The 19,729-nt window shown below is 38.7% G+C and overlaps 1 protein-coding gene across 4 annotated transcripts in view; it reads right to left on the bottom strand.

Annotated features, from left to right (window-relative positions):
* The window catches only part of RNF115 (ring finger protein 115), an 82,233-nt gene that overhangs the window by 25,313 nt on the left and 37,191 nt on the right, over window positions 1-19,729 (bottom strand). For all 4 annotated transcript variants that reach the window (XR_010158862.1, XR_010158869.1, XM_514416.8 and 1 more), the window contains 2 exons: window positions 17,570-17,627; window positions 4,733-4,941 (listed from right to left, as the gene is read on the bottom strand). Coding sequence is in view for 2 of the 4 variants with exons in the window: in XM_514416.8 (XP_514416.3) it covers window positions 4,733-4,941; window positions 17,570-17,627 (267 nt within the window). In the remaining 2 variants the exon portion in view is untranslated. The remainder of the gene's footprint in view (window positions 1-4,732; window positions 4,942-17,569; window positions 17,628-19,729) is intronic.

The following is a 19,729-nucleotide window of genomic DNA, read 5'->3' as shown; positions in this document are numbered from 1 at the left end:
TGCCTGTAATTCCAGCTACTCAGGAGGCTGAGGCACAAGAATTGCTTGGACCTGGGAGGCAGAGGTTGCAGTGAGCTGAGACCACACCACTGTACTCCAGCCTGGGCAACAGAGCAAGGCTCTGTCTCAAAAAAAAAAAAAAAGGTTGACAGATGGACATATCCTCTGGGATGAATCCTCCATAATTCTTGTAAACTTGGAGCCACCACTGGCTATCTTTCATTTTACAAAGGGAGAGCCATCATGATAACAGAGGAAAGCAGATTTAAGAGAGAAAGAATGACAGACAGATGATTGACTGACCATCTAGATCCACCTATAGACTTCTAATTTACATCAGTGCTTCTCAGTATCACTCCTAGGGAGTGATTTAGAAATCCGAGGGGGCAGTTTTGCTAGTCACAATAAATGGTAGGTACCATTCACATTTACTAAGCAGAAAAAATGAGTGCTAGCTACCCTGCAATAAACAGGAGGACAGCCAGGCCCAACGAAGAACTGTCCTCCAACATGCATATTCTGAACATTCTGCCTGGACATTCATTTGGTGAAAAACTACCTATAATTAACTGAGACTAAATCCAGCTCCATTCCACACATAAACACGAATTATTTTCCATTTGGTTTTAATATATACTGAATTTTCCAGGAATATAACTATTGTGAAAACTGAGGGAAGTTTATGCTTCCCCACAAACCCCAGAAATTTCCTAAGAGTTCTTCACCATTTTGAAAAATCATAACATTGTACCAACAAAGCTTGTGGCAGATGAACTGTAAATATAATCCTCTTGTACTGTCTGCATTTGTAGCTGTCATCTTAATGATTCTATATACAGAAGCAAGCACCTAATTTTTCATTTTGTCTCCCAGAATAGTTATGGCTAGGCATTTACACATTAAAATACATATATTCATATATTATTTTTGTTTCTCCTTTATATTAATTGAAGAACAGTATATATATGCATATGTGTTTTTATTATGTTTTATAGCTTATATTATCAATGAATTTCTAATCAGGATAGTAGAGGGCATTACAAGATAATTGTTACAAAAGGGAAATGTTGGGTCTGATATAGCTAACAACCATTTGAGTTATGTGAACCAACACATTCTAGTTTTTTGGGTTTTTTTGAGACAGAGTTGTGCTCTGTCACCCAGGTTGGAGTGCAGTGGTGCAATCTTGGCTCACTACAACCTCCGCCTCCCAAGTTCAAGCAATTCTCCTGCCTTAGCCTCCCAAGTAGCTGGGATTGCAGGCACGTGCCACCATGCCCAGCTAATTTTTTTTATTTTTTGTAGCGATGGAGTTTTGCCATGTTGGCCAGGCTGGTCTCGAACTGGCCTCAAGTGATCCACCCACCTCGGCCTCCCAAAGTGCTGGGATTACAGGCATGAGCCACCACGCCTGGCTGGTTAGTTTTTTCTTAAGTTATATTAAATTGAATTTCTATCACCTGTAACCAAAAAGAGTTCTAACATAACCATAAAAAGCATTAAAGAAAATATAGAAATTAATTTTTTAATCTTGGAGTAAGAAGAGCCTTTTTTTTTTTTGAGACAAGACAAGGACTCACTTTCTGTTGCCCAGGCTGGAGTGCAGTGGCACAATCACTGCTCAGTGCAGCCACAACCTCCCAGGCTTAAGCGATCCTCCCACTCATCCTCCAGAGTAGTTGGGACAACAGGCACATTGCCACCATGCTCAGCTGATTTTTCATTTTTTGTAAAGATGTGGTCTTGCCATGTTGCCCAGGGTGATCTTAAATTTCTGGGCTCAAGCGATCCTCCCAGAAGTTTGAGACCAGCCTGGGCAACATAGTGAGACCCCATCTCTACAAAAAAAATTTAAAAATTGGCCAAGCATTACAGGCATGGTGGTACATGCCTGTAATCCCAGCTACTTGGGAGGCTAAGGCAGGAGGATTGTGTGAGCCCAGAAGTTCGAGGCTCAGTGAACTATGTTCATGCCACTCTACTCCAGCCTGGGCAACAGAGCAAGACTCTATTGCAAAATAAATAAATAAAGAAGAAGAAGAAAAAAAGGTAAATTTAAGGTGGAAGAAAAAAAATTAAAAGGGTTGAATTCAGTGAACTAGATCTATTCAATAAGGATTTTAAAGTATCCACTGGGTCTGCAATTATTAATAGAAGGTCACCAGGGATTTTAGTGAAAGGAGGGCCAGACTACAGTAGGTAGAAGACTAATGAAAGATAACAAAGTAAACACAAACAACTCTTAAGAAATTTTTTTGAAAAGAAAAGAAAAAAGATTACTAGGCAGTAACTGGAACAGTAATTCTCAATTCTGGCTACAGTAAGAATAACTTTAGGAGCTTTTAAAAATGACCAATGCCTGGTTTTACCCAGACTAATAAAATCACAGTCCCTGGGGATGGAGTCCAGGTACCAGTTTAAAAGATATCCTCAGTGACAATAATGTACAGCCAGGATTGAAAAACACAGAGCTAAAGAGTAAAATGGTGGCCAAGGGGCATTAACTGGGAAAGAAAGCAGGAAAAGGAAGACGGATGATACAAAATCCCAGATGAAACAGCTAGAGAATGGGTCAGAACATGGGCTGATAGGCTTGCCTTGAAAAAAACAAAGGACACCTCATCTCAGGAGGCTGGAGGGAGAAATGAATGTTGATATAGAGAAGCTGGGCACAGGGATTTGGGGAGTTCATGCCCAAGGCCCCAATTTTCATAAAGGAGAATATAAATCAGCTTCTGAGGATCAGCTATTGGATAGAAAATTTGAAGAATGAAATTTAGTGAAAATTCAAAATATCTGTTGAGGGAATGCAAACAAAAGCCTAATCAAAAGCATGAAATCTAGTGGAGATTAAATGCACCTTACTATCTGCAGGGGCATGACTGGACACATTTATGTGACTTTTCTAAAGCAGTACTGAACCATCCCCTAGTAAAGGAGCAAGGAAAAGTGAATCACAGCACTGCTCCAAAATTGGCCATTTAGTGGGTGTAATGGAGGAAAAAAAAAAAAAAAAAGATGCATAGGAGGTAAAAGTTTAGATGAACTGTAATTGAGAAACTCAATAATGGGATCTCAAATCTCAAACAGGTACAGAAGGGAAAGTAATCTACACACAGTTTAACTGGCACAGATTATAGCAGCTTTAACTCTGGGTGCCATAAGCTGTTAAAACAATGTAAGATTTTACTGATTTTTGTCCTAGACAATCTCATTAAATCAGATTTCCCATATCCTGTATTTGTTCTATGAAGCGATGTCTGCAACTAACTTTGAAATGCACAAAACATAAGATTAACTAATGGAGAGACAGATGGATAGATATGTAATAACGCAAGTATAGTAAAATGTTAATAAAGCCTAGAAGGTGTGTGTTGGGGGAGAGGGGGAGTGTAGGCTCTAGAACAGCACTGTTCAATAGAACTAAGATAATGGAAATTTTCTATAATATGTTCTGTCAAATATGATAAGTATTAGCTACATGTGGCCAATGAGCATTCAAAATATAGCTATTTGGGATTGAGGTACTTTGAATTTTGAGTTTTATTAACTTTTGGTTAACTTAAATGTAAACATATAGCTACATGTGGCTAGCAGCTACCATATAAGACAATGTCGCACTAGATTCATATAGCCCTAGATTCAAGTCTTAGATCCACCAATAGCTGTTACTTTATTTCTCTGAGACTCAGTTAATTATTTTATAAAATGAAAACAGCAATAGCACCTATTACTTCACACAAATTAAACAACATAAAGCAGATAAAGCATGAAGCACAGTCCTCTGCATATGGTAAACACTTAAAATTAACGTTTATTATTCCAACTAAATGAGATCCATGAGCAAAACCATCTATTTGACTCATCATTGTGTTCCTAGTGTCTAGTACAGTGCCCCATACAAAAGACACTCAACAAACATTTATTACATGAATGTTTTTACAGTCACAAGACTTCATATTTATCCTATTAAATTTTTTTCCTTTCTTCACAAAAAGCAGATACTTGATTAAATTTCATGTTAAGTCCACTGTTCCAATCTGTTGAAATATTTAATCCTAATGCCTAATATATTTGATACCCCTTTGAAATTTTGATAAATATACTGCTATAGTTTGAATGTGCCCTCCTCAAAAATTCATGTGTTGGAAACTTAATCCCCAGTGAAGCAGTGTTGAAAGGTGGAGACTTTAAGAGATGAATCTTCTGTGAGTGGATTAAATGCCTTTATCCTGGAAGTGGATTAGTTATTGTTGAGTGAGTTCCTAATAAAAGGATGAGTTTGGCACCTTTCTTTCTTGCTCATGCATGCTCTCTTGCCCTTCTACCTTCCAACATGGAATGACACAGCAAGAAGGCCCTCGCCAGATGTGGATCCCTCAACCTTGGACTTCCCAGCCTCCAGAAATATAAGAAATGAATCTCTGTTCTTTATAAATCACCCAGTCTCAGGTATTCTGCTATAGCTGCACAAAATGGACTGAGACACATATCATCTATAAATTAATCTGAGACATTAATAAAAATGTTAATCAGAGACATAACATTTCTCACTCTCTGGTTTATCATCGGGTGAGTACTAACATTCAATTTAGCTTCACTTTCATCCTTTCTACATATGTCCACCTTGTCCACAAAGGTAATAAGTATGAGACCCTTATAAAGATTAGATTATACCAATTTGTCCTTCATTGAAACTACCTTAAAAAGAACTTAAAATACAACAACTCACCCTTCAATAGCTGGAGATCTGTCAGGACGAGAACTTCCTCGAGATCTGTATCTCCGACCCAATGGCAACCGTGGAGGTCTTGCTCCCCAGAAGTCAGTGTGAGTCTGGTGACCCCTTTCATTGGCTCTATTATCTTGGTCCAGTGGACTGCTACTTAGAAATGGTCTAAAATCTTGAAAAAACATCGTGTGATCCAAATGGCCCCAAAGCTAGTAAAGACCAGAAATAAGTCACATGTTAGAAAAATCAATCAATAAACACCTGGATTGTTTACAGTTTTTTATATTACAAATGGCCACTGTGAATATTACTGTATGTCTTCTTCTGCAGAGGTACCAGAGTTTCTATATTTTTGGTCTGTAAAACTATTACATGATCTATACATCTTCAACTTTACTGGGTAATGACAAATTGTTTTCCAAACTGGTTGTAGCAATTTAAACACCCACCAAGTGTTTAAGAGTTTCTACTGTGCCACATCCTGGCAAGCACTTGATGTCACAGGACTTTTTTTTTTTAAAGTTTTTAACAATCAGTGAACAGAAAATGATTTTCCATTGTGGGGCTTTTGGTTTTGCTGTGTAAGAAAAATTACGAATGTTTAATTAAAATGCATGTTTCGGTCCTATGCCAAAAAGAAAATTTAATAGATCTGTGGTGAGCCTGAAGACTCCTTTTAGCATTTCTTACAGGGCAGGTCTATTAACAATGAAGCCCCCTCAGCTATTGTTTATCTGGGTATGTCATGATTTCTTCTTAATTCCTGAAGGATAGTTTTGCCAGATTTAGAATTCTTGGTTGGCAGGTCTGTCTTTCATCACTTTAAATATGTTATCCCACTGCCTTCTAGCCTCCATGGTTTCCGCTAAGAAATCAACAGAAATTCATCTTATTTAAGATCCCTTATATTTTACAAGTTGCTTCTCTCTTGCTGCTTCCAAGATTCTCTCTTTATCTCTGGCTTCGGAAATTTTAATTATAATGTGTCTTGTATGGATGTCTTTGAGTTTATCCTTCTTGGGTGTTAGCTAAGCTTCTTGGATGTGTATATTCATGTCTTGTCAAATTTGAAATGGTTTTGGCAATTACTTCTTAAACATGTTTTCTGCACCTTTCTCCCTCTCCTTACCATGATATATATGTTGGTATCCCACACATCTCCTGGACTCTGTTCATTTTTCTTCAGTCTTTTAAATGTGTGCTCTTCAAACTATATAATTTCAGTGGACCTATCTCCAAGTTTGCTGATTCTTCTGTCTGCTCATATCTTTTGTTGAGCTCCCCTAGTGAATTTTCATTTCAATTATTGTAACCTTCAGCTCCAAAATTTCTCTTTGCCTACTTTTAAAAATTTCTCTTTATTGATATTCTCTATTTGTTGAGACATTATTATCTTGAATTCCTTTAGTTCTTTGTCCATGGTGTCCTTTAGCTCTTTGAGTATACTTAAGACAGCTGATTTAAAGTTTTTGTCTAGTAATTCTAGTATTAGTGCTTCCTCGGGGTAGTTTCTGTTCATTTCTTTTTTCTTGTGAATGAAGCATATTTTCTAGATTCTTCACATGCTTCATAATTTTTTTTTAAAAAACTGAACATTTATAATGTGTAAAAAATAAAAACAAAAAGAGATGGGTGCAGTGGTGTGTACCTGTAATTCCAGCTACTCAGGAAGCTGAAGTGGAAGGATCACTTGAACCAACGAGTTCAAGATTAGCCTGAGCAAGGCAAGACCACATTTCAAAACAAATAAACCAAAAAGAAAAAAAAAAAGAAAGAAAAAGAAAAGTAAAATGCTCGCCAGGTCTCTACTGATTAGCTGTTGAGGCACTCCTTCAAAACTTACCCAGGGCCTTTATAAATCTACCTTAATATTCACTTCCTGTTTGTGTTGAACCTAAAGACAAGCCAGAGGTGAAAGCTAATGGCCTTCTCAGGTCTTTTCTGAGCACACATACTGCCCTGAGCTATGCACTTGGCTTTCTAGTTTCTCATCCACAATAGCTTTTCAAAGCTCCTATTCCTCTACAAAAACTCACTCTACAGCTTTTCCTCTCAGGCTTTCAATATCTTATTGTTTGCCCTGGTTTTTTTTTTTTTTTCTTTTTTTGGTTTTTTTGTTTGTTTTTTGCCCCTGGTGGCAGTCCTTTGGAGAAAGGACAAAACAGAACACAGAATTCCTTAGGAGGAAGAGTGTCCACTCTCTGGAATCAGGCACCAGCATGGGGAACACAGGCTGTCATCTTCAAGACTGCAGCCATACCAGGAAGGGAGGTGAGGCTAGGGTAAGCTAAAATGCCACAAAGATCTCTTACCTTGTTTCAGTGCCCTTTCTTCTGGCGAAGTATTTGCTTGGCTGCTGTAAACCTTTGATTACCTTTCCAGAGTTTTGATAAGCTAAATTCTGACTTTTCTGTCAAGGTGTTTGGTGTTTCTGCAGAGGGATGACCCCCAGAAGTCCTACTCTACCATTTTCGCTGACATCACCCTGTCATTGTGGTTTTAGTTTGCTTTCCCTGATACGAATATACCAATAAGGCTAAACATCTTGTCATGTAATATTTACCAGCCATTCATATGTCTTCTCTTTCCCCCAACATTTTTTTTTTTTTTTGGTGTTTTAGAAATCCAGACATTTCTTTCTTTTTTTTTTCCTTTTTTCCTTTTTGAGATGGAGTCTTGCTCTGTTGCCCAGGCTGGGGTGCAGTGGCACGATCTCGGCTCACTGCAACCTCCACCTCCTGGGTTCAAGCCATTCTCCTGCCTCAGCCTCCCGAGAAGCTGGGATTACAGGCATGTGACACCACGCCCCACTAATTTTTTATATTTTCAGTAGAGATGGGGTTTCACCATGTTGGCCAGGCTGGTCTCAAACTCCTGACCTCAAGTTATCCGCCCACCTCGGCCTCCCAAAGTGCTGGGATTACAGGCGTGAGCCATGGCGCCCAGCCACATTTATTTCTTAAATTTAAACTCAGTGTTAAATCACACTGAGTTTACTTTTTCAGTACTCATCAGTTGTTTCAATTAAATCAGTTTTAAATCTCTATTCTTTCTCTTTTATGTCTTATCTTGTTTCATGTCTTTTGTCCATTTTCCTATTGAACTGACTTTCTAATTGCCTTAGTATCTTTTTTTAAAATTCTATATTTTAATAGTTAATTCCTGCTAACAGAAACTTAACTGATTTTTGTATATTGACCTTAGTATACAGAAAATTTGCTGAACTCTTAATAATTTGTGTACCTAGAAAACCCCAAAACAGGCTGGGCACAGTGGCTTATGCCTGTAATCCCAGCACTTTGGGAGGCCAAGGCAGGAGGATCGCTTGAGCCCAGGAGTTCAAGACCAGTCTGGGCAACAGAGTGAGATCCTGTCTCTACAAAAAATTTAAACATTAGCTAAGTGTGGTAGCAAGCACCTGATGTTCCAGCTACTCAGGAGGCTGAGTGGGGAGGATCACTTGAACCCAGGATCTTGAGCTCAAGCTCATGACGTCAAGGTTACAGTGAGCTATACAGAACCCTAATTATATGCTATGTTTTTTCCTATACACACATACCTACAGTAAAGTTTAATTTATAACTTATAACTTAATTTATAACTTAGACATAGTAAGAAATTAACAATAACTAATAATAAAATAGAACAGTTATAACAATATATAATAATAAAAGTTTTGTGAATGTGGCCTTTTTTTTTTTTTTGAGACAAGGTCTCAACTCGGTCGCTCAGGCTAGAGTGCAACGCCGTGATCATGGTTCACTGCAGCCTCAATCTCCTAGGCTCAAGTGATCCTCCCACCTCAATCTCCCAAGTAGCTAGGACTACAGGGATGTACCATCACACTCAGCTAATTAAAAAAAAAAATTCTTTTTAGAGATAAGGTCTAATTTTGTGGCTGGTCTCAAACATCTGGCTTAAAGTAATCTTCCTGCCTCGGCCTCCCAAAGTACTGGGATTGAACCATGAGCCTCTGTGCCCCACTTTAAAATATCTTATTGTAGCCGGGCGCAGTAGCTCAAGCCTATAATCCCAGCCCTTTGAGAGGCTAAGGCGGTGGGGGGATCACTGAGGCCAGAAGTTCGAGATCAGCCTGGCCAACATGGTGAAACCTTGTCTCTACTAAAAAAATTAAAAAATTAGCCGGGCATGGTGGCATACGCCTGTAGTCCCAGCTACTCAGGAGGCTGAGGCATGAGAATCACTCAAACCCAGGAGGCAGAGGTTGCAGTGAGCCGAGATCACTCCATGGCACTTCAGCCTGGGCAACAGAGCAAGACCCTGTCTCAAAAAAATAAAAATAAAAATAAAAATAAATAAAATAAAATATCTTATTGTACTATACTCACCTGTTTTCAGGCCATGGTTGACCACAGGGTAAGGGGGGGGCTACTGTACCAATTTAGACTCCTACCAGAGTATAAATGCTTACATTTACCCCTACTCTGACCAACTTTTTTTTTTTTTTTTTGAGAAGGAGTCTCGCTCTGTCACCCAGGCTGGAGTGCAGTGGCACCATCCTGGCTCACTGCATACTCCGCCTCCCAGGTTCAAGCCATTCTGCTGCCTCAGCCTCCAGAGTAGCTGGGATTACAGGTGTCTGCCACCATGCCCGACTAATTTTTGTATTTTCAGTAGAGATGGGGTTTCACCATGTTGGCCAGACTGGTCTTGAACTCCTGACCTCAGGAGATCCACCTGCCTCGGCCTCCCAGAATGCTGCAATTACAGGCATGAGCCACTGCACCCAGCCTGACCAACATTTTTTAAAAGTTTTAAAAATTCTAATATATAAGCTGAAGAACAAAAAGTAATATGCAGAGTAAAAACATCAATTAGATTTCTCAGCCAGGCACAGTGGCTCACATCTGTAATCCCAGCACTTTGGGAGGCTGAGGCGGGTGGATCACCTGAGGTGAGGAGTTCAAGACCAGCCTAGCATGGTGAAACCCCGTCTCTACTAAAAATACAAAAAGTTAGCTGGGCGTGGTGGAGCATGCCTGTAATCCCAGCTACTCAGGAAGCTGAGGCAGGAGAATTGCTTGAACCCGGGAGGCAGAGGTTGCAGTGATCTAAGATCGCGCCATTGCACTCCAGCCTAGGCAACAAGAGTGAAACTCTGTCTCCAAACAAAAAGATTTCTCTAAATACTGGTGACATAAAACACCTTTTCATTTTAACTGCCATTTGCGCTTCTTATCAAATCTGCCTTATTTCCCTTTACTTTCTAGTTATAGTCTTCATCTATTAGAGATCACTGGTTTCTAGTCTGAAAAATGGTCTAGAACACAAGAATTCTCTTGACCCAAAATTCCAAAGTAAACGTGACATTTAAAAACCTAAAACTATACTTGTCTTCAATAAGTGAAAAAGTACAAGCAGACTCCTCCATGTTCTCAATCATCTATCTCACTAAGGTGAATTATAAGAAATCTATGATTCCCTTACTATATACAATTCCACAACATTTGCTCACAGAAGACAACTCTCAAAGTAACCATTAGTTTCATTATAATATAAAAATGAAATATTTAAAATCTTGACTGGCAGAAAAGTCAAGCACCAAGTTCATAATAATCTGCTTTGATACTAACATACTTTAGATGACTATAAATTGTTACCACACCTAATAATATACAAAATTTCTAAAGGATCCATGCTTAAAAACAGCTTCAACATCAGCATGAGGCATTTTCCTACTAGTATACAAAGTGCAAATTAGTGCAAATTAATAGTAACAGTCAATGTATTTGTGGCCTATTTTAATCTCAAAATAATAGTGTACCCTGACCAAAGAACACAGGATGGAAAAGCACACCTCACAAATTTATACCAAATCAGCACTAAGGATAAAAATAGCTTCAGGTCATTTGTCTCTGAGTAGACTTAGATAAGCATAAAAGAAAAAAAAAATAGCTCATACAACAAAACTGGGTATTCAGGACACAGCTTACATAAGTAAAAACTAATAGGGAACACTATCATAGAGTTTTGCTAAAACAGTCTAAAGAATCACAGAGACAGTTTGACAAGTTTTGCCTTGAAAAACTGAAAACATTACTCTGGATGTAAGTATAATGACAATATTTCTGAAAATATTTGGGGTGAACTATTTACACATTCAAAATAAAAAACAGGATGGACAATATCTTCCATTTAGCAGAACTTGCTCTACACTAACCATGATCACATCAGCACTTCTTAAAATATTATGGTCTGTTCCTCAATGAGTTGAACAGTTACCATATGACCCAGCAATTTCACTCCTAGTTATATAACCAAGAAAATTAAAAACATATGATCACACAAAAACTTGTACAATAATATTTACAGCAGCATTATTATTCATAACAGGCAAAAAGTGTAAACAACCTAAATGTCCATCAACTGATGAATAAATAAAATGTGGAATATCCATACCATGTAGTATTATCCAGCCATAAAAATGAAGTACTGATACATGCTACAGCATGGATGAACCTTGAAAACAGTATTCTAAGTAGAAAAGAGTCAGTCACAAAGGTTCACATATTCCATGATTTCATTTATAACAAATATCCTATATAGGCAAATCCATAGAGACAGAAAATAGATTGGTGGTTGCCTAGGGCTGAGAGAACTGTGGAGAAATATGTAGTGACTACTAATGTGTACGGGGATTCTTTTGGGGATGATGAAAAAGTTCTAAATCAGTGGTAATAGTTGTACAACTCTGTGAATATACTAAAACCACTTAGCTGTACACTTTAACAGGGTGAATTACGTAGTATATGAATTATATCTCAAAAAATAATATTAGAGTGTATAAAGAGTCAATTAAGGGTAAATAATTTTATAATTATTAACCTTAGAAATGTAATCTTGAAAAAGTTCACAGGCGATTTTGTGAAAACATTAAAGCAACGTAAGGAAGATACTCATCACCCCGAAATGTTTCCTCGTGTGCCTTTGTAATCCTTCCCTCCTGCCCCTTCCCATCCCCAAGCAACCCCTGATCTTTCTGTGGTTTGCATTTTCTAGAATTTTATGTAAAGGGCATCATATTGTATGTACTTTTCAACAGAGGAATGATGTAGCTGATTAGTGAATAGCAAAGTCTAATCTCTAGTGATTTCGCATTTCTCCAGCAAGTGGAGTTCGTGTATTAGGAAGTTGCACAAATGCAAAGTAAATTGTTCTGATTATGTGTGCCTGCTTTGCAGCCGCTAATTCTCAGGTAGGTCATCCTGTATAAACTTAGGATGTCCATTTGGCCACAGTTCAACTTTGTGTTCCAATTCAGCTGAATAAAAATTAAATTTTTATATCCATCTGTCTGGTGTTCTATGTTTTCTCAGTATGTTCTAGACTCAGGTAAAGGAAGTATGATCAATGATCAACCATCATATATAACTAGATATGCCTAACACAGGATAATAGTTTAATAAATATAATGTAGCCATTAAAGAATATGAAGTCCTAGTTTTTTTTTTTTTTTTTTTTTTTGGAGACAGAGTCTCACTCTGACACCCAGGCTGGGGTGCAGTGGCACGAGCTCAGCTCACTGCAACCTCTGCCTCCCACGCTCAAGAGATTCTCCCACCTCCGCTTCTCGAGTAGCTGGGACTACACGCATATGCCACTACACCTGGCTAACTTTTTATTTTTATTTTTGTAGACACACGGTTTTACCATGTTGCCCAGGCTGGTCTTGAACTCCTGGGCTCAAACAATCCGCCTGCCTCCGCCCTCCCAAAGTGCTAGGATTACAGGCGTGAGCCACCACGTCCAGCTATAATTCTAATAACTACAGAGAGACAAGTAAAAGGTTTATGACATAATACCAAGTAAATTTTTAGAGGCAGAAATACAATATACTCTTATGACAGCAACTCTAAACAGTTATGAGGTATGCACATGAGAAATGAGAAGTATTTTGCTAAAAAATGCATAAAGCTATAATCAAGTAATGACAATATGGGATATTTCTTTATTTTTTGAAACGGAGTCTCGCTCTGTTGCTCAGGCTAGAGTGCAGTGGCACGATCTCAGCCCACTGCAACCTCCGCCTCCTGGGTTCAAGCGATTCTCCTGCCTCAGCCTCCCGAATAGCTGGGATTACAGGCGCCCGCCACCACACCCGGCTAATTTTTGTATTTTTAGTAAAGACAGGGTTTCATCACATTGGACAGGCTGGTCTGGAACTCCTGACCTCAAGTGATCTGCATGCCCGGCCAATATTTCTCATTTTTAAAAAAGCTTAGGCCCAGGCACGGTGGCTCAAGCCCATAATCCCAGCACTCTGGGAGGCCAAGACGAGAGGATGACCTGAGGTCAGGAGTTCCAGACCAGCCTGGCCAACGTGGTAAAACCCCATCTCTACCAAAAATACAAAAATTAGCCAGGTTTGGTGGCGGGGGCCTGTAATCCAAGCTACTCGGGAGGCTGAGGTGAGAGAATCACTAGAACCCAGGAGGCAGAGGTTGCGGTAAGCCGAGATCGTGCCACTGCACTCCAGCCTGGGCAACAGAGCGAGACCCCGTCTCAAAAAAACAAACAAAAAAGAGTTTAAGGTTGTTATTTTTCAGTAACTATGCCTTAGGACAAAATCTGAAAGGAAATGTATGGAAAAGGGAGCTCTTAGAATAGTGAAACTCAGCCGGGCGCAGTGGCTCACACCTGTAATCCCAGCACTTTGGGAGACCAAGGCGGGCAGATCACGAGGTCAGGAGATCGAGACCATCCTGGCTAACACGGTGAAACCCCATCTCTACTAAAAATATAAAAAATTAGCCAGGTGTGGTGGCACGCGCCTGTGGTCCCAGCTACTCAGGAGGCTGAGGCAGGATAATCGCTTGAACCCAGAAGGAGTAGGTTGCAGTGAGCCGAGATTGCGCCACTGCACCCCAGCCTGGGCAACAGAGTGAGACTCCGTCTAAAAAAAAAAAAAAAAAAAAGTGAAACTCAAGATACATATTTTTAAATTTTTTACTGCCACTATAATGCTGCTTATGTAACAAAAACAAATAACAAATTTTATTTAAATACATATAAATCAGCTCAGAGCACCCTGCCCTCTTGTGCATACCTGAGAGCTCTTTTTTCCAGAAAGCCATGTATCTTATTTTCTCCCAATCTGAGGCAGCAGCCAGAGCCACTCTTGCACTGAAGCAATCCATTCAGGTAAGCTGAGACTCTAAGATCAGATGACCCACTGACACCAGGTCGTGGTCAGAAGTTTGCAAGTAATCAATGAAACCTTCAGGTAGCTATGGGGCTCACTTTCTAGATTACCACCAGGAAGCTTAGTATAGCAATGTCTTCTCTCTACAAACTACTAGCAATATTTTCAGATTCACTCTCCACCGGCCCTCACACATTATTCAAACACTGCTCCCATGTAACTGGCAACCCTCCCCTACCTTCTCTCTATCCCATTAGTCTCTTATCTCCTACCCCAGTCTCATTTTTTAAAAAAAAAGTCAATACTGATTTTGTCAGAAATTTTCTTGGAATAAGCCTCTTCTAATATAGACAGTATTTTAAGAATTCAGCTATCAGTAAATGTTACTTATAGAAAATAACCACTTCATTGTACAAGCAGCTCCAGCTAAAGAAAAATAGAGCAAAACTGAGCATAAGTCTTTGCCGAAATTACCAACTAAAGCAGGGAAAAGAAAAACAACTTTAGTTTCTATATATAATTTTATTTCTAAGTTTTTTCTTCAGGGACATGAGCATAAAACCTTATAGCTTATGAATACTATTTTGAGATAATTTTCACATCTTTGCTTATCTAAATTCCACCTACTCTTCAAGGCTCCAGTGCAAGTTCTACCTTCACTATGAAGTCTTAATAATGGCTAAAATGTATCAAGCACTCACTAGATGGTAGGCACATTGCGGTCTACACACCTAGCATGTATTAACTCATTTAATCCTCGTAACATCCCTATGAGGGAAGGATGATTATTTCCCAATTTACAGACAAGGACAAGAGAGGCACTGAGAGATTCTAAGTAACTTTGCCCAGATTACACAGCCAATAAGTGGCAGACACAGGATTTGAGCTCAGGCAATCTGGTTCCAGAGGCTGTGTTCTTAATCACTGTTATATGACCTCTCCTCAAGACCCTGGCCCACCTTATCTCTTCCTTCTACTATACTTGTTACATATACCCCAGAATAAATTTATTATACTCTGTACACTTTTCCTTTTTTTTTTTTTTTTTTTTTTGGAGATAAGAGTTTCGCTCTTATTGCCCAGGCTGGAGTCCAGTGGTGCAATCTCCGCTCACTGCAACCTCCGCCTTCTAGGTTCAAGCAATTCTCCTGCCTCAGCCTCCCAAGTAGCTGGAATTACAGGCGCCCACCACCATGCCTGGCTAATTTTTTGTATTTTTTAGTAGAGATGGGGTTTCACCATGTTGGCCAGGCTGGTCTTGAACTCCCAACCTCCCGTGATCCACCTGCCTCGGCCTCCCAAAGTGCTGGGATTACAAGCGTAAGCCACCACGCCCAGCCTTCCTTGTTTTCTTAAGTGTTTGCACTTGCTCCACAACAAAATTAAGTTCCTTTCAGGCAAGGCAACCATGACATTTACTTCCTGCCCCTATTTCTAGGAGAGTGCTATGTATGAAACATTCAGTATATACTTTCAGCCAGGCACAGTGACACCTGCCTGTAATCCCAGCTACTAGGGAACCTGAGGTGGGAGGATCACTTAAGCTCAGAAGTTCGAGTCCAGCCTGGGCAATAAGGCCCCATCTCTTAAAAACACACACACACACACACACACACTTCTTAGCTAATTTATTAAAAATCCCTGGCAACATCTAAAGAACACGAAGTTACAAGCTATGAATCAGCAAAAATACTTTAACACCTGAAGGATAACTCATGCCATCAGTGTCGGATTTAGCATTACTAAAGTTAGGAAACTGACTACATATATTTGTTTTTCTTCTTACTCAATGCATCTTTTTCTGGTGAGTCATACCTACAAAATTGGCAGACCGATCTATTTCCATTACCTAAAAGAGAACACTAAAGAAAAATCAAATGAAATTTCTTCTTCTGCATATGCATAATCAGTAAGTGACAATCTGTGTTATCACAAATAGCACACACAAGAGGAAAGAATACTGAAATCATAAAGGCTTCCAGGACTGGCAAACAGAATACATTTTATTTTATTTTACTTTTTTGAGATGGAGTCTCACTCTGTCACCCAGGCTGGAGTGCAGTGGTGCGATCTCAACTCACTTCAACCTCTGCCTCCCGGGTTCAAGCGATTCTCGTGTCTCAGCCTACCATGTAGCTAGGATTACAGGCTCATGCCACCACGCCCAGCTAATTTATTGTATTTTTAGTAGAGATGGGGTTTCACCATGTTGGCTAGGCTGGTCTCGAACTCCAGACCTCAGGTGATCTGCTCACCTCGGCCTCCCAAAGTGTTGGGATTACAGGCGGAGCCACTGTGCCTGGCCCAGAATACATATTAAATAATGTTTTTCAATCCATTAAAATGGGAAAATAAAAATGCAAGTTCAAAACACGATCTGTCTGGAATCACTCTAATCAACCCGGGCAGTTCAGAGTTAACCAAAACCCTTAATACTGTATATTAAGAAGTAGCACAGACCATAAGCAGAAAAACCACCCTAAATAGAACAGGACCATTACCCAGACAATGTTGATAAATCTAACAACATCAAAATGTGGGGGCTACAGGTCTTAAAATAATTTTCAAATAATAAGGGAGAGAAGCTTAGGGTTTTACAGGCTTATTAAATATCACTTTTCAAATATACTACTAGTACAATTTCAATTTACATACAAAGTGAAATATTTTGCTATCTCTCTAGGCACTTCGGCTATCTCTGGAAAAGGCTAATGTGATCCTAAAACATAAAGAAATCCTGATTATGGGATTTAACATATTTCTTCCTTTTAGCATCTGTCAGCTTTCTAGAGCTGAACAAGTTGTATGGCAATATAGGGTACACATACAAACAAGCAAAAGAAAAACGTCAGTGTTTTTTATAGGCTGACTGGTACCTTCTGGGTTGTAGTCTCTAAATGATTAAAAACAAAGAGTATTAATGCCACTGAATTATACACTTAAGAACAGTTACAATGGTTTCTTTTTTTTTAAAAAAAAAACACAACTAAAGAGACTTTAGGTCAATGGACGAAGTAAAAAAAGAAAATTACTCTGGATTCAATATAAAATGGTATTCAAGAATGAAGACTAATGCCCTGTTTTCAAATCACAGTTAAGATTTGTTTTTCCCAAAAAATATGGACGCCACATTATAAGAAGATATAGAAATTATTTACAGACCCATCTTGGGATCTGAAAGGCAAGTAAACATCCTTAATCTACACCAAACTACTGTGTTGACTAGAGGTAAGCCCTGGAAATCAGTACCTCTGTACAAGGTTGAAGACTATTTCATTGTGACTTCGACAACTTATCCTGGCCTGCACTTTACCTGGTTGTCACACCACTAAAGCAGAGTCTGCAACACTGTTATTTCAAAAACAGCAAAAGCTTCTTATTCTCACACTGTATATACAATAACAAAGTAGAAAACAAGAATTAAAAACACTACCAGTTTAAAAGAATACAGTTTGAGGCTATTACTTTCTCCTAATCAAGGGTTTATCAAAGGTAACACGCCCAAGCCCCAGCTACTGAAAACACAAATCTTCCCAAGGGTTACTACGGCCCACATTTTTTCTTATACATTCAGTTAAACTCTGATGTTGTGCCACACTGGAAAGTTAGTATCTGCCATGATTTTAACACCTAACCACTTCTTAAAGAATTCCTACAGCTAAAGGAAAACTTACCTCTGCAAAATGTGTTGTTGTGCTATTGTCTATCCGACTGCCGCCACCACCTAAAAAACTAAAGAGAAAAGGAATGAGTGGTGATTCTATTCCCAGGAACAAGCTCCCCTCCCAGAAGCTAAATATAGAATGGCATAATGAGAACAAAGCCCAATAAGGAAAAATAACTCATCCCAACACAACACCTATTAAAGGAAATTATGAATAACTGGCATGTGAATTAATCTATGAAAAGTATCATAAACCACAAAATCAAGTGGTTTTCAAGGCTAAATCCAGTGAAAAATTGGAGAAGCCACCATAGAGAAGGAAGGAGGACCCACAGGCAGCAATGCAATTCAGATTTGACCTATCAAAAGACAAATATTTATCCTCAAGAACGCTAACAAAACAAAATGTTTCACTAAAAAACCATTCAACCACCAGATGAACACAACATTTGAGGCTACAATAGTTAATATTTCTTAGGAATGATTAAATGTAGTAACGTAAGGGGCCTGGTACTGTATTTAAAACATTATAAAAGGATTCAATAAATATTTCTCCCCCTACCCACCTTTCAGGACCCATCTCAAATGCTACCTCCTCCATCAAGCCCTTCTGAACTCACCAACCAAATAAGACTCTTCCACACCCTTCTGCACTCTCACTTTGATTCTAAAACCTACCTTGTATTATAAATATCTAGGATTTGCCACATCCATTTCAACCCATTTCCCTCCTTCATTAATATAAATTCAGAAGGCAAAGACTGCAATTTATTAATGCCTCAAATACATGTAGAGTGTTTAAGTGTCAGACATTACACAGTACTATCACCTTTTAAAATCCTGCAATGTCAATATCCTATATTGATACTCAAAAGTTGTTGAATTAATCACATGTGAAAATGATAAAATAACTATCTATTCCCAAAAACCCTGAAGAGTGGAGAGAAATATTAAATCCCATTGTCCCCATGAAATTTGCAAAGAACAAAGAAAACAAGCTAACACATCCGGGAAGAGGGGATGGAAAGAATCACAGGAACTACTGGATACCACTTTTACTTCAAGAGACACACTTAAGCACACAAACATACAAACACTCACCCCAATGATAAGTTCACAAACTACTACAAATAGTTTTCATTTGTAGGATTACAATACCAATCCAGGCATTGTGCTGAGCTCACTGAGGAAACAAACACACCCTAGTTAGTCTGAAACCAAAAGTGAAAAAGCAAAGCTAATGCCACTCTTTATGCAACCATTCTCAAGCCTTATTCCCTGATAAGAAACCATTTAATACCTGTATTAATTTCAGAAAAACGCTTTTGTAAAAATCACTCCAAATGTATAAAAGCCCAAAAGTACTTGTACATCTATGCTAAATAAACAGCTAATTGAACTACCACATACCATAAAAAACTACATTGAGTGGCTATGTATCCATTTGATTGCTCAAGCCCAGACAGGCTTCCAAGACTCTTCCTTCCTGCCTTTACTACACAGTTTCAGGGATTCAAACATCCTTGGTAATTGAAACCGCAACTCTTATTTTCTGGGGTTCTGCTCTCCCTGAAGCTACCTCACCGTTCCCTTTCCTTAAAATTCCTTTAAAGAATAATAGAGCTAATCATAGAGAAGGAATAATAAAAACCACCACATTGTTCTGAGAAATGTTACAAAGCTTAAGAAAACTTACAAGGTGCTCCTCTACATGGAAGTTTAAGAGCAGATGGAGCCCATTATCTAATATTTACATGCAAGGCCCTCCTCTTACTGGTTTTTACCCTTCCACTACTTACCACTGCAATTGCTAAGTATTTAAATCAGCAAATGTTTATGAACTTTATAGAAGGAAATATCATACTGCCTCTAAGACAAGGATTCTAAGAAAAAGATTTCTTCTTTCATTTAAAACACTAATCTCTTTCAAACCACAGTCTTTGTATTTGAGTAAATTGCTACCAATAGCACCTATATAAGACAACCTTTGATCTACAAAGACACATAAAAGAATTAAGAACAAAAACCACAGAATCCACAGTTCCCTGCTAGACAAAGATTCGTCCTACAGTTAATCATTCTCATTTATAACTGTATTTGCATAAAAGTACTATCTGCCTAAAGAAATCAGGGTTACTACTTGAAAAGTTGGCAAAAGATAAGCCCATTA

This window comes from Pan troglodytes, chromosome 1 (assembly GCF_028858775.2).
Source record: "Pan troglodytes isolate AG18354 chromosome 1, NHGRI_mPanTro3-v2.0_pri, whole genome shotgun sequence".
NCBI lineage: Eukaryota > Metazoa > Chordata > Mammalia > Primates > Hominidae > Pan > Pan troglodytes.
The sequence above is the reverse complement of the archived record's forward strand: the minus strand, read 5'-3'. Positions and strand labels throughout refer to the sequence as shown.